At 43.9% G+C, this 15,372-nt stretch overlaps 1 protein-coding gene across 2 annotated transcripts in view; it reads left to right on the top strand.

Annotated features, from left to right (window-relative positions):
* The first annotated feature begins 554 nt into the window (after nucleotides 1-554).
* LOC144611303 (putative ATP-dependent RNA helicase DDX17) overlaps nucleotides 555-15,372 on the top strand; it is a 32,519-nt gene continuing 17,701 nt past the window's right edge. For both annotated transcript variants that reach the window (XM_078430343.1, XM_078430344.1), the window contains exons 1-6: nucleotides 555-715; nucleotides 4,339-4,492; nucleotides 8,779-8,875; nucleotides 12,029-12,162; nucleotides 13,383-13,448; nucleotides 15,093-15,234. In XM_078430343.1, coding sequence (XP_078286469.1) covers nucleotides 669-715; nucleotides 4,339-4,492; nucleotides 8,779-8,875; nucleotides 12,029-12,162; nucleotides 13,383-13,448; nucleotides 15,093-15,234 — 640 coding nt within the window. In that variant the 5' untranslated portion in view covers nucleotides 555-668. The remainder of the gene's footprint in view (nucleotides 716-4,338; nucleotides 4,493-8,778; nucleotides 8,876-12,028; nucleotides 12,163-13,382; nucleotides 13,449-15,092; nucleotides 15,235-15,372) is intronic.

Below are 15,372 nucleotides of genomic sequence, written 5' to 3'. Positions count from 1 at the left end.
GCTACTCCAACCGCTCCAACCGCCCACCCAAAAGAACTGAGTGATCTCCTGGGAGAGGCGAAAAACCGGATAAAAAACCCAGGCCAATTTGGGAAAAAATCCGGGAAATTCCTCTCCGACCCCAAGCTAGGCGATCGAAACTAGTCCGGGAGATCACACAGGTCTTACTCCTTACTATCCCCTTACTATCCCCACACAATCCCCACACACTACTTCCCAAGCAACACAGCTTGCTGCTGCTTGCTGCTACTGCTGCTGCTGCTTGCTGCTGCTGCTGCTTGCTACTGCTGCTTGCACTGAACCCGTTTTTCTTGCTTATTAAATGGTTTACAGAGTACTGTGTTTAAATATTGTGTTGTGTTGCTGCAAGTAGGAATTTCATTGTTCAGTCTGGGACATTTGACAATAAAACTGACTCTCCCCCCTCCCCCTCCCCCCACGTCCTGTGACCCACCCCCACGTCGTTTGCCCCTCCCCCAACCCCCCCCCCCCAGCGGCGCGCGCTGATTGGCGGGGCCGCGGCCGGCGGGCGGGCGGGCGGGGACTGACGTCACTGTTGCCGGGTGGAGCGGAGCGGAGCGAGCAGCGGCCGACAGGAGGAGACGAGACGAGCGCTGCGCCTTTATTGTCCCCCCTCAGCCCGAAAAAACCAACCAACCAAACAAACCATGAGAGGCTTCGGTGGAGACCGCGATCGTGGCCGTGACCGGGGAGGGTAAGGATCTGATCTCGACTCGGGCTGAGGGGGGGGCGGCCAGAAAAACAGGGGGGTGAAAAATAAACCGATTGACACCCCGGGGTTAGGCTCGGGCCTAGTCCGATCACCCGCCTGAAGGATATGGCGGCCGAAGCGAAGGCGCGAGTCGGGCAGCATCTGCTCCGGGCCGGGTGTGGGTGGGGGTATGGGGCCGCAGGTCGGGATGGCCGGGCGAGTGTGGCCTACGGGCTGGGCTGGGCTGGGTGTGTGAGGCCTGGTCGGGCCGCGCCGCGCCGGTTGAGTCCGGTGGCCGCGGGCCGACATTGCCGGTCCCGCCTTCCGTCCGCTCCCTCCGGGGATTGGCCGCTCGCCTCCCTGTTGGCCGGAGTGGCCCGCTTTCCGATTGGCCGAGGGTGCCGTCAATCATCGGGTGTCGACGTTCCACTCGCATCCGGGTACTCGATCCCCTCCCCCACGCCTGATGACGTAGGTGGCGGCAACACCGGAAATTGCGCGGGCGTCCCGTCCCGCCTGTCCTGCGCAGTGGGTCTCATGTTCTTGGGTCCTCCAAAATATTCCAAATGGAATTTAAACTGCAGGTGGACGGCAGGAGTATGGACTTAAGCAAGAAGGGTTTCTTGGAGAAGAAGAGCTACCTTGAATTTAGTTGCATCTGGTTGAGTAACTATCGTAGGGTGAAGACTATTCCATGCTTTAATGGTGCATAAGTCATAATAATCATTTTTTTAAATATTTTTATTTTTATTGAAGGAAAGATACAATACGAATGACGTAATGCATTACATTCCCCTCCATTTTGTTTTTTATATATAACAACAAAAATAACCTTCACCCACCCTCCCTGAACACCCCTTTGCAGCTGATGTGTTGACAATACATCATATCACAAATACAAATGCACAATTTGATAGCAAAACCTCTACATTCTTCCAAGGCGCAGGCCCATACATATCTACATGTCAGATGGTTCAGGGTACACTCATTCATTATGCATCAGCCATCCTGTGTGGTAATCGGCAATTGTGTAAACAAAAATAAGTAAATAAATAAAAGTAAAACATAATTAAAGGTAGATCCCCAGCTACAATCAAGTGCCCTCAGTCAGTGGGTAGTTCTTTTAGACTCTCAAAGTATGACAGAAAAGGTTCCCATTTTGAATAAAACTTGTTCACAGTGTAAATTTAATCTTTTCTAGTTTTAGAAAATACATTACGTCCTCTAGCCAAGTGGCAGCAGATGGAGGAGTTGTAGATTTCCAGACCAGCAAAATTCTCCAAAGGGCCAAAAGTGATGTGAATGCAATGATGTCAGATTGGTTTGCATTTAAACCCAAAGTTCCATCTGTTACGCCGAATACAGCTACAAGCGGGCAAAGCCTCACTGTCACCCCAAGGACTTCACTGATGGTTTTAAAAACCACTGTCCAGTAGTCACCAAGTTTGGGGCAGGACCAGAATGCGTGAGCTAGATTGGCTGGAGAGAAGGAGCACCTGTCACAGCCAGCATCTGTCCCCGGATATATGTCGGCAAGCCTGGCTTTGCTTAAATGAACCCTGTGTAAAACTTTGAATTGTATGAGCCCCAATCTTGCACATGATGACGACGAATTAACTCTTTTCAGTGCTTCTGTCCAGCATTCCTCAGACAGATTCATACCAAGGTCATCCTCCCACATAGTTTTAATTTTGTTCAGGTTTTGATCCCCTAAAGACATCAATTGAGAATATAATACAGAGATCAGTCCTTTATTTGCAACGGTAAGAGTGAGTTTATCCAACACTGTGACAAACGGGAGATCAGGAAAAGAAGGAATTTTTTTCATGGCAAAGTGGCGGATCTGAAGATATTTAAAGAAATGATTATGTGGGAGGCCATATTTTCTGCACAGGTTATCAAAACTATCAAATATGTTGTCAGTGTATAAATCCTTAATGCACTTAAGACCATTCAAACCCCATTGTCTAAAAGTTGAATCAAGTGTAGAGGGGGGGGGGAATAAATGGTTACTGTGAATGGGACCCAGAACTGAAGCTGATGTTAACTTATAGTGACAGCCAAATTGATTAAAAATTTTGAGGGTGGACAGTACGACAGGATTGGATGTGAATCGAGAGGATTTCAATGGTAGGGAGGAATATACTAAAGCTGGAAGAGACGAGGAGTAACAAGACTGACTCAAGCAGACACCAGTCTGTATCTGGTCGATGGAGCAAGAATAATAGCTTTTGGATATTAGATGCCCAATAATAATGAATAAAACTAGGAAGGCCCAGTCCACCTACTTCACGACCTCTTTGGAGAGTACATTTATTAACCCGTGGAACCTTATTGCCCCATACAAAGGAGGTTATAGATTGGTTAACTAAGTTAAAAAATGACTTGGATAGGAAGCACTGGATCAAATAAAGAAATCATAATAATCATAATCATACTTCATTACCCAAGTATGTTTTGCAACAGACATAGTAATTTGATTTGCCATACAGTCATCATACAAATAAAAAGCAACAAAACACACGAAATACATTTTAATATAAACATCCACCACAGTGACTCCTCCATATGAGCAGAATTAGGCCAATCGGCCCATCGAGTCTACTCCGCCAACCAATCATGCCGATCTATCTCTCCCTCTCAACCCCATTCTCCAGCCTTCTCCCCATAACCCCTGACACCCATCCTAATGAAGAATCTGTCATTCTCCGGCTTAAAAATACCCAACGAATTCCATAGACTCACACCCTCTGTCTAAAGAAATTCCTCATTTTCCTTCTTTAGGATTTCCTTCCTAAAGGGACATCCCTTTTAATCTGAGACTTATGACCTCTGGTCCTAGGCTTGCATGCCCACTAGTGGAAACATCCTGGCCTCTCTGTCTCTCTCCGTCCTCCCCCCCCCACTCTAGTTCTCCGAATAGTTTCAATGTCTTGATTAATTTTACTGATTTTCCTCTTTGTCACCTTCCCCATAGCCAACAATGAACAATTATACATTTCCTTGATCATCGTCTGCTTCGATCTGTCGTCTTCAGACCTTACCCTTCCATATCTCTAGTCTTCCTCTTCCCTGACTCAGTCTGAAGAAGGATCTCGACCCGAAATGTCTCCCATTCTTTCTTTCCAGAGATGCTGCCTGAGTTTTGTGTCTTTAGGTGGGTCCCGGGATGGACATGGGCACACATCCCTGCACGGAATCTAAACTCTCAGAATCAGATGCATTAAACTTTTATGCAGAAAACAAACCACAGATACCTGAAATCTGTAATAAAAACTGAAACCAATGGAGATGATGGGTCCTTTTTCCCAAGAGATGCTACCTGACCCACTGCGTTACTCCAGCACTTTGAGTCTATCTATGGAAATATTCAAGTCAGTCGACATCTAGAGAGAAATGTTTCGGCACGCAGATAAGCCTCTCGTTGCCTATGATGCTTTCTGGTAATGTTTAGTGACAACCGCCCAAATGCATACAGAAATCGTAGCTATGGGAGATTCCTGGCTGCAGATGCTGGAGGAACTCAGCTGGTCAGGCAGCATCTGTGGAGGGAAATTGGATGGATGTCATTTCAGGTCTAACGAATGTTTGTGTTGTTGGACTTATAATGGACTTATCTTCTGCAGCAATGGCCCACGGTTTGGTGGAAGCTCATCAATGGGAAAGAAGTTTGGTCAACCCGGAGAACGTCTTAGAAAGAAGAAGTGGGATTTGGATGAGCTGCCGAAATTTGAGAAGAATTTCTATGTGGAGCACCCTGAAGTGGTTAGATTAACCCCGGTATGTGTCAATTTTTTCACACATTCCATTGTATGATATTGCCTGACAATGTTATAAAATCTTGTATTTAACAGTGCTTATTCTTCATGCTTAGTTGAATGCTGGGGTTATGTAAGAAGCATTGATTAGGTTATGAGATTGGCATCAATCCTTAGTTTAACCACAATCTTTTATAATTTTATCTCTGTAGAAATTAACCATGGTGCTTTAATTTATGACCTAATACAGCAGCAATCAATGTTTGTCCATAATGATTCACAGTCAGTGTGGATGATTTGCCTAACATTCCCAAGTTTGTCAATGACATGAAACGAAGCCGACTAGCAGTCAAATAAAAAGGCTAATTTTATATCTGTTATTGCTGGAGAATGAAAATGCAAGATTACTTAAGTTATAAAGAATTTTGAGACCACAACTATGTCCACTTTTTGTTTGCTTGAGGTAATGTGTTAAATGAATGAATGAATACTTTATTGTCACATGTGACAAGTCACTGAGATTCTTTGCTGGCATACCCAAGGTATGCAAATAGCAAATAAGGGCGCTGACAAAGTTACAAAGTATGCACAGTATCTAGCGCCAGGTCCCCTTTGTTCTCCCCCTCCCCCAGGCCGGGTCCTACATTGTTCTTCCCCCTCCCTCATGGCGGTCCCCCCATGCCGGGTCTTACATTGTTCTTCCCCTCCCTCGGGGCAGTAACCCCATGCTGGGTCGTACATTTTTCTTCCCCCTCCCTCACGGCGGTCCCACCACGCCGAGCCCTCCTATGTTCCTTCCCTCGGCAGCGGCGTCCTCACTCCACATGGTTCATCCTCATCCGTCGGCCAGCACCCCTATCGACCGCCGCACCAACACTCCACTCCATGGCGCCGACCCAGGCCTCAGCCGCATGGCACCGGCTCTGACATTGGCCACGGGCTCTGTTGACTGCCGGCCTCGGCTACTCCGCGGCTCGCCGTGAGGCTACTAGGCGGGAATCGTGTTCTAGATCAATATTCAATATGATTGAAACATTTCTTGCAGTTCAACTAGTGGTCTTGTTTTGCTGCTTAACTTGCAGATTACATCTATATCACTTCTGGATTCTAACAAGTGGAATTAGATTTTTATAACTTAATTTTCTAAAATGTCCATGACCGTGAGCCTATAGCATTTTCTGATCATGGGAGGATACTGTGACTGTTAGCAACAAATTGAGAATCCTGGCAATTTACAATGGGCATTATTAGAAAATTGACAAAATTTGTGTTTGTGTGAATAAGATTTGAAAATTTGTGTAGTGTTAGTTGTTGTATATCATAATATTTTAAGTCAGAAGTAATAGCATTATTTTCAATCTGCAGCTGAAATATATTTTCTCACACAAATTTTCAAGACAGAGTTAGATTTAGCTCCTAGGGCTAAAGGAATCAAGGGATATGGGGAAAAAGCAGGAACGGGGTACTGATTTTAGGTGATCAGCCATGATCATATTGAAGGGCCGAATGGCCTTCTGCACCTATTTTTCTATGTTTCTAACTTTACTAGTGACATAAAGTTTGATGATTCTGTTTAGAAGCACTATGGAAAATGATTTTCTTTTTAGGATGTAGAATATTGGCGAGAACATCCCAGAGGATAAGGCAAACTTATAATATCTCAAAATGTGCGGTGGGAATATGAGATGGGTTTGGGGCCAATGATGTGAATTTATTGCTAGCAATGTAATTTGGTACAGAAAGATGGTCACAGCCCGACTCCATCAAATTGATAACAGGCAGTCTTGGAAGTCTATCCTGCCTAGTCAAACTGCATGTCAAAAACCTCGGCATGATATTTGACTCTGCATTAAAATTTGATAAGCAAGTCAACGCTGTGGTAAAAGCCAGCTTCTTCCAACTTCGAACCATAGCTAAAATCAAACCTTTCCTCCAATTCGACGACACAGAAAAAATCATTCACGCTTTCATTTCCTCCCGCCTAGACTACTGCAACTCCCTATACACTGGGATCGGCCAATCTTCCCTGTCCCGCCTGCAACTGGTCCAAAACGCCGCAGCGAGACTCCTGACGGGTACCCGTAAAAGGGACCACATCACCCCGATTCTGGCCTCTCTCCACTGGCTCCCTGTACGGTACAGAATCAACTTCAAGCTCCTCCTATTCACGTATAAAGCTCTAAATGGACACTCCCCCCCCACATCAAAAATCTTCTAACCCCCCCTCTCTAACTCCAGGTCCCTCAGGTCGGCCGACTTGGGGCTACTCACTATCCCGCGGTCTAGGCTTAAGCTCAGGGGTGACCGCGCTTTTGCGGTTGCAGCTCCTAGACTGTGGAACAGCATCCCTCTCCCCATCAGAACTGCCCCCTCCATCGACTCCTTTAAGTCCAGGCTCAAAACCTATTTCTACTCCCTAGCGTTTGAGGCTCATTGAGGAGGCGCTGTGAACTGTTTGCGTGGTACTGCATGTTTCATTTTTTTTCCATTGGAACCTAATCAGATGTACAGCACTTTGGTCAACGTGGGTTGTTTTTAAATGTGCTATACAAATAAAATTGACTTGACTTGACTTTTAGGACCGAGATGAGAAAACATTTCTTCACACAGAGAGTGGTGAGTCTGTGGAATTCTCTGCCACAGAAGGTAGTTGAGGCCAGTTCATTGGCTATATTTAAGAGGGAGTTAGATGTGGCCCTTTTTGCTAAAGGGATCAGGAGGTATGGAGAGAAGGCAGGTACAGGCTACTGAGCTGGATGATCAGCCATGATCATATTGAATGGCGGTGCAGGCTCGAAGGGCCGAATGGCCTACTCCTGCACCTATTTTCTATGTTTCTAAGTAGGCAGAACTTTAATAAAAATAAAGAGTGGGGATAAATGGGTCCCTTTCAGAATGGCAGGCAGTGAATAGTGGGGTACCGCAAGGCTCGGTGCTGGGACCGCAGCTATTTACAATATACATTAATGACTTGGATGAAGGGATTAAAAGTAACATTAGCAAATTTGCAGATGACACAAAGCTGGGTGGCAGTGTGAACTGTGAGGAAGATGCTATGAGGTTGCAGGGTGATTTGGACAGGTTGTGTGAGTGGGCGGATGCATGGCAGATGCAGTTTAATGTGGATAAGTGAGGTTATCCACTTTGGTGGTAAGAATAGGAAGGCAGATTATTATCTGAATGGTGTCAAGTTAGGAAAAGGGGACGTACAACGAGATCTGGGTGTCCTAGTGCATCAGTCACTGAAAGGAAGCATGCACCTACAGCAGGCAGTGAAGAAAGCCAATGGAATGTTGGCCTTCATAACAAGAGGAGTTGAATATAGGAGCAAAGAGGTCCTTCTGCAGTTGTACAGGGCCCTGGTGAGACCGCACCTGGAGTACTATGTGCAGTTTTGGTCTCCAAATTTGAGAAAGGATATTTTTGCTATTGAGGGCGTGCAGCGTAGGTTTACTAGGTTAATTCCCGGAATGGCGGGACTGTCGTATGTTGAAAGACTGGAGCGACTAGGCTTGTATTCACTGGAATTTAGAAGGATGAGAGGGGATCTTATTGAAACATATAAGATTATTAAGGGGTTGGACACGTTAGAGGCAGGAAACATGTTCCCAATGTTGGGGGAGTCCAGAACCAGGGGCCACAGTTTAATAATAAGGGGTAAGCCATTTAGAACGGAGATGAGGAAAAACATTTTCAGCCAGAGAGTTGTGAATCTGTGGAATTCTCTGCCTCAGAAGGCAGTGGAGGCCAATTCTCAGAATGCTTTCAAGATCGAGCTCTTAAGGATAGCGGAGTCAGGGGGTATGGGGAAAAGGCAGGAACGGGGTGATTGTGAATGATCAGCCATGATCACATTGAATGGTGGTGCTGGCTCGAAGGGCCAAATGACTTACGCCTGTACCTATTGTCTATTACACATACACGTACATATTTTGGTAAGAAAATAGAAATATGAGCTAAAGATCCAGAGGATCCAGTTTTAAAAGTAATGTAGATCAACATACTAAAAAATATGAATAAATCATAGGGATATTCCAACGATATAATTTACATTTACATTAGACTCATAGTGCCTTCCAATGTTAAAGGATCTTTAAATATTTAAGGATCCTGTCAAACTGAGTTTGGAGAAAGTAGTAGGGAACTGATTCTTTTAAGATGAGTGGCAGGGAGTTTTGTAGATTTGGTAACTTTTAGAAACACATTTGCACTGATCATTGAGAGAATGGTAGACATATCATTGCTCGCGGTTAATTGTTGAAGTTGACAAGCCGTTTTAATTTGGATTGCAATTTATTCTCTTGGCAGTATGACATTGAGGATTTCCGTCGGAAGAAAGAAATTACTATGAAGGGAACTGGCTGCCCAAACCCAGTGTTCCAGTTTCATCATGCCAATTTTCCTTGTAAGTTCTTCAATTGTAATCACTTTCCTCTTACCAGCATATTTATGGAATTGCTAGATATCAAATTTGTAGCCTGTGGTACTGTCTGTTCAATGTAGGTCATCTCGATTGGGGTTTCCAGTTTTATGCTGAATGTGTAATAACATTAGGGAAGAAAGCTCCAAAGCTGGGTCGTAAAGCTTTTGCGCCTGAGAGGTTGGGAAAGAACAGTGGTTTCTTTGCCGACCATGATGCCTGATTAAACTAGCTCAATCTCCCTGCACGTGATCCATATTCCTCCATACCCTGCGTGTTCATGTGCCTGTCTAAATACCCCTTAAACATCACTTGTGGCAGTTTACCATTTCCAGGGCACCAAACACTTTCTGTGTAGAAATATACTTGCCTTACTCATCTTTAAACTTTCCCTCTCCCACATTGCCTCGTGGGATGTTAGAAGGATGCAGGGTGACTTGGGCAGGTTGAGTGAGATGGCAGATGCAGTATAATGTAGATAAATGTGAGGTTATCCACTTTGGTGGCAAAAACAAGGAGGCAGATTGTTATCTCAATGGTGTCAGAATAGGTAAATGGGAAGTGCAACGAGACCTGGGTGTCCTTGTACAACAGTTACTGAAAGTAAGCGTGCAGGTACAGCAGGCAGTGAAGAAAGCTAATGGCATATTGCCCTTCATAACGAGAGGATTTGAGTATAGGAGTAGAGAGGTCCTCCTGCAGTTGTACAGGGCCCTGGTGAGACCGCACCTGGAGTACTATGTGCAGTTTTGGTCTCCAAATTTGAGAAAGGACATCCTTGCTATTGAGGCAGTGCAGCGTAGATTCACGAGGTAAATCCCCAGGATAGTGGAACTGTCATACGAGGAAAGATTGGAAAGACTGGGCTTGTATTCACTGGAGTTTAGATGGATGAGAGAGGATCTTATAGAGACGTATAAAATTATAAAAGGAATGGACAAGCTAGATGCAGGAAAAATGTTCCCAATGTTGGGGGTGTCCAGAATCAGGGGCCACGGTCTAAGAATAAAAGGGAGGCCATTTAAAACTGAGGTGAGAAGAAACTTTTTCACCCAGAGAGTTGTGAATTTGTGGAATTCTTTGCCACAGAGGGCAGTGGAGACCGATTAATTGGATGAATTTAAGAGAGAGTTAGATAGAGCTCTAGGGGCTGGTGAAATCAAGGGATATGGAGAGAAGGCAGGCACGGGTTGTAATTGGATGATCAGCCATGATCACAATGAGTGGCGGTGCTGGCTCGAAGGGCCAAATGGCCTCCTCCTGCACCTGTTTTCTATGTTTTCTATTTCAATAGTTCAATAGTCTTTTATTGTCACACACCCTGAGGTACAGTGAAATTTGATTTTACCATACAGTCATACCAAAAAAATGCAACAAAATTGCATAGAAATTAAACATAAACATCCACCATAGCAGCGAGTGAGAAGCCCTAGGCACACAGCAAAAGCGGAGACCCACAACCATCAGTCCAATCTCCGGGCCACCCACACGCTCCACTGTAATGTGACCGCTTGTCGCTCTTTGCAATCCCCGACTGCCCGAACAGTCAGAAAGCCGTCCGCACTCGCACCAGACTCCAGGACACTCCCGTAGCGCGATGTTCCCGCAACACCGAGACCACCACACTCATGGCAATCCCACCGAGTCCCTACATGCGCAGGCAGTATCCAACTTGCTTTCGGTGACCTCGCACTCTTCACTGTGATGGAAGGCAAATAACTTTTACCTTCTTCCGCCTTTTCTCCCGCAATCGGGGCGATCGAGGCTTCCGCGATTGGGGCGGTCGAAGCTCCAACAGCTGGAGTTCCCAAAGCCGATCCCTAACAGGGACTGCCAGCTCCACAATGTTAGGCCGCAGTGCGGACGGAGATACGACATGGAAAAAGTCGCTTCTCCGTCGAGGAATGAGATTTTAAAAAGTTTCACTACCACTCCCCACATAATACAAAAACTAAAGATGAACTAAAACATACAAAGAAGAAAGGGACAAGACAGGCTGTTGGCGAGACTGCCTTTCACGGTGCCACCCGGTGGTGTTGACGGTTATACCCTGGAAAAAAAGTATTTGGTTATCTGTTCTATCTATAGCTCATATATTTTGTACTCTCCTCAGCCTCCAACACTCCAGAGAAAACAATTCAAGTCTGTCCAACTTATCTTTCTGGCTAATATTCCCTAGGCAACATTCTGGTGTTCCATGTTATCCCACTTCCACATCCTACACATGAGGTGCAATTTACAGGAGCTTTTCACTTGAGCTAGATACATTTTGTTTTGCGTACTACAGAGAATAGTTGGATTCCTGGTAAGCGCCGGGTCGGCCACAGATCTGAGACTTCTGATGTGAAGTCATCGACCGGAATATTAGCTTATTTTCCCTCTCTACAGAAGCTGAGCTGAATATTCCCAGTAATTTCTGTTTCATTTCAGATTTTTTAAATTGATCTGGGACTTGCTAAAGTTACATTGGCTTTTTGGAATTGTGTTAAACTGATGTATTGGAGGATTTTATTGTGTAATGGATTTCTTCAGTCCATGAGGGGCTCGAATGTAGCTTGACATCAGTAACTACGCTTGCACATTTCTTAGTTTATTTCTCTGGTAATCGGTTGAATGAACAGGTAACAACATATTTAGATGTTAAATACAAACTTGGCACTTTGTTACAAGGTTTATCAGCATGCTTTGCTTTACAGTAGTTAATGTATCTTCTTTGCAATTGAAAGTACAGGTGAGTGTCTCTTGGAGGAATGGAACAGGATATACTTGTGGAATTATTGTTATCTGTAATGTATGCAGCTATATCCTGTTTTGCCCATTAATGATTAATTGGTGAAAGGATTAATTGGATCATTTGAAGGCCACACTGACAATGCCATATGTTCTCACTTTGGCTTGTTCCCCTGTAATGAGCCTTCAAAAGGCATTATTGTGACATTTGCATCATTGCATTATTGTGACATTTTTAGATAATGTTTTTATGGCCACATGTTGTGCCAAATTACTTTATGGCGATAAGTTACCATGAAAGGTGACTGTCTCTCCTGTGGTGCCAGGTAATTGATTTCCTGTGCTGGTGTTTCTGGATTTCTTTATGCCAGGTGCCTGGCATTAATGTTTTGCTGCTTCTTTTCCTAGCTTATGTGATGGATGTTCTGTGTTCACTGAATTTTGTGGAGCCGACACCAATACAGTGCCAGGGCTTTCCTGCAGCGCTCAGTGGGCGTGATATGGTTGGAATTGCACAGACTGGATCTGGCAAAACGCTCGCTGTATGTACTTACAATATTATTCCTTTTGGGTCAAAGAATAACATTTAATTCTTGGTGTGCTGTTTTCTTTGTGGTAGCATGCACAGAGGTCTTTGGGTTTGAAATTCTGAAATGCCAATAACTGCATCAAAAATTTTCACATTTCTCATTGACAATAACAGAAATACAGAAAGCACGTTCAGCAACATCATTGTCTATCATATTCCTTGTACTACTGCTGATGTCAAGATGGGGATTCACTCATGATTAGGTGGGAGTACCATAGGACATACTGGGAGAAGCCCTGGGGGTGCCTAAAATTGAAGTGCTAGCATGTCCTCTGAATAGCAAATGCAACATGCAATACTCAGAGAACAGTGATTCAACAATCAACAGATGAGGTTCACACTCTGCAGTCCAGTAATGTTTAGTTTCAAATGGTTGGACTATCAAACTTATAATAGGTGGGGGGAGCTTATGAGTGTTGAAGTCGAAGCACTCAATTGTGTTCATTCAATAGTGTCAAGCAGATGATTTACCTCTGCTACCTCTCGAAACCAGCCTTCATCCAATCATTGAAACCAGCCTTCATCCAATCATTGAAACCAGCCTTTATTCAGGTCCATTCACTTCTTGATATCAAGAAACATCTTAGAACCAGAGATTCTATGTAATGGATGTTTTGGAAAGGCTGTGGGCCAAGATAATATGTATGCCCAATGTTAATTGGACGCTCTCCAGAACTGCATGTGTGCTTAGCTAAGCTGTTCCGGTGAAGTTATAGCAGTGGCATCTATCCAACAATATGGAAAATTGCCAGGGTATTTCTCGTTTGCAATTCAAATGATTTATTACCATCAATGAGTTTTACTCTCAATTGTTAGCAAAATGACGGAGCTTGAATTCCCAAACTGTCCATGACGTTAAGTCAGAAGTTGGCTGCTTGTGACATCAAAGATCCCTGTTAAAAATGGTCAATGGGCATCAAGCCACTGTGAATGCCATCAACAATTCACTGCAGTAACTTTGATTAAATTTAAAGATTATTTTTAATTAACTGTAGTAACTAGACTGACAACATCTTCCAAGTGGGCACATGGTATTTCAGATATAATATTGTCTGATTTCAATAGATTTAATTTAAAAGTGGTATCAGAGAATTGATAATATTGTTGTTTTAACGGAAGAGCTTAATACGTGTACTAAATGATTAAATTTTAACTGATTTGTTTAATTTCCAGTACTTATTGCCTGCCATTGTGCATATCAACCACCAGCCATTCCTCGAGCGAGGCGATGGCCCCATTGTGAGTTTTTAAATTTAACTTTCTAAACTTCATTACAAATATTTTCTGCACATGTTTTGCTTCCTGTGGCAGGTTAATGGATTGGAGGGGGTTCATAGAATGATGTCTTGACTATATGTTGCCTTTCTTCAAGAACAATCTATCTCATCCCACTTACCTGCCCTTTCACAGCTCTGCAAATTCTCTGCTGATTCTGTCCAGCTCCCTTTTGAAAGCTACGATTGACCCAGCTTCTGCTATTAGGCAGTGCATTCCGGACTAACCCCCTTGCCAGCTGCAGGTTTTCCTGCTTATGCCATTTGCATTTTTTTAAATATCACCTGATTTTTGACCCTTCAACTAATGGTAAAATAATTTCTATTGCATTTGTTTGGATCCTTCATGGTATTAAATAACCCAAACTGCTCCCCTCTTAGTCTTTTGTTCCAATTAGACCAACTCTAGCATCTCCATTCCATTCCACGTATCCAAAATTCTGAATTTGTTTTAGTAAATCTCCCTGACGCCCTTTTAGACCGTCACAATTTTCCTGAAATGTGTTCACCATAATCCAATGAACTTGAAGGGTGAAAAACAATTTAAAGAGGGCCTGGGAAATGGCCTCAATGAACTGAACGTAAGCTTGAGAACTAGCACAGCATTAGGACTGATAGAGCTGCTACCTCACAGTGTCACGGGTCTGGTTTCGATCCTGACCTCGGGTGCTTTCTGTTGAAGTTATGCATTCTCCATATGACTGCATGGTTTCCTCCAAATCCCAAATATATATTGTTTGGTAGGTTAATTGGCCACTGTAAATCACTCCTTATTTGTAGGTGAGTAGTGGAAAGTTTATGAGGTTATGGGGAGTATAAATAATGGGATTAATGTATGAGTGTAAATGTGTGGTTCTTGGTCAATGGACTAGGTGGGCTGATTGTCCTGTTCTGCTGCTGTTTATCTGTATGATTCTAATATCCAGATGAGTGCAGGGAAGCAGTGGAACCTGGACATGAAGAATGTAAAGGGAAATTAACACGGTTTAATGTGAACCAAGCTTCAAAGAAACATGGACATTTTCTAAACCCAGCATTCAATAGATAGCCAAATGTTCTGAGCTCACCAGCTCCCTGTATTGGAACGGAAATTTGCTGTGAAGAAATTGGAGAAATAGGATGCTACAGATGCTGGAATCTGGAGCCAAAAAAGGGCTGCTGGAAACAGCAGTTTCACCTATCACTGACGAGCATCTGCACATGCCTCACCTACACTTCTAAATACTGGCCATCTTTCCTCTTCCCACTCCTAAGTCCTGATGTAGGGGCTCGACAAGAAACACACCTCTTGCCTTCGCAGATACTGCTTGATCCTCTGAAGAAATTGTTCTCTGAAGAAAGAGATGGTTCTAAAGTCTCTACCATAATTCGATAAAATGTTGTAAACCTGAAATATTAACACTTTTTGGCTGTCCCTGTGGATTCTATTCCATGAATATATTCCATGTGTAGCTTGTTTAACTCGAATAATTAATTGACTGTTATGAAAATGTGTTGAACGGCAAGTTCCTGTATGTGAATATTGAGAAGGTTTATCACAGTTCTTCCGATGTTAAATATGTTGTTTTAGCCCTGGATGTTTTTCATAGCCGGGTTTCTCCTTTCACAGTGCTTGGTATTGGCACCGACACGTGAGCTGGCACAGCAGGTGCAGCTGGTTGCTGAAGACTATGGGAAATGTTCACGAATAAAGAGTACATGTATTTATGGCGGTGCTCCCAAAGGCCCTCAAATCCGAGACCTGGAGAGAGGTATGTGGGGCAATGACACACATTTTGTTTCACAAGTGATACTTTGTGCCAATACTGAAGCCTTCTGTATATGTTCATCCGGCAAAGAAGGCTCTGGATTTTCAGGCTTTCCTATTCCATCGATGAACAAGTATTATT

Source organism: Rhinoraja longicauda, chromosome 40 (assembly GCF_053455715.1).
Source record: "Rhinoraja longicauda isolate Sanriku21f chromosome 40, sRhiLon1.1, whole genome shotgun sequence".
Classification (NCBI taxonomy): domain Eukaryota; kingdom Metazoa; phylum Chordata; class Chondrichthyes; order Rajiformes; family Arhynchobatidae; genus Rhinoraja; species Rhinoraja longicauda.
This window is presented reverse-complemented; position numbering and strand designations above follow the sequence as displayed.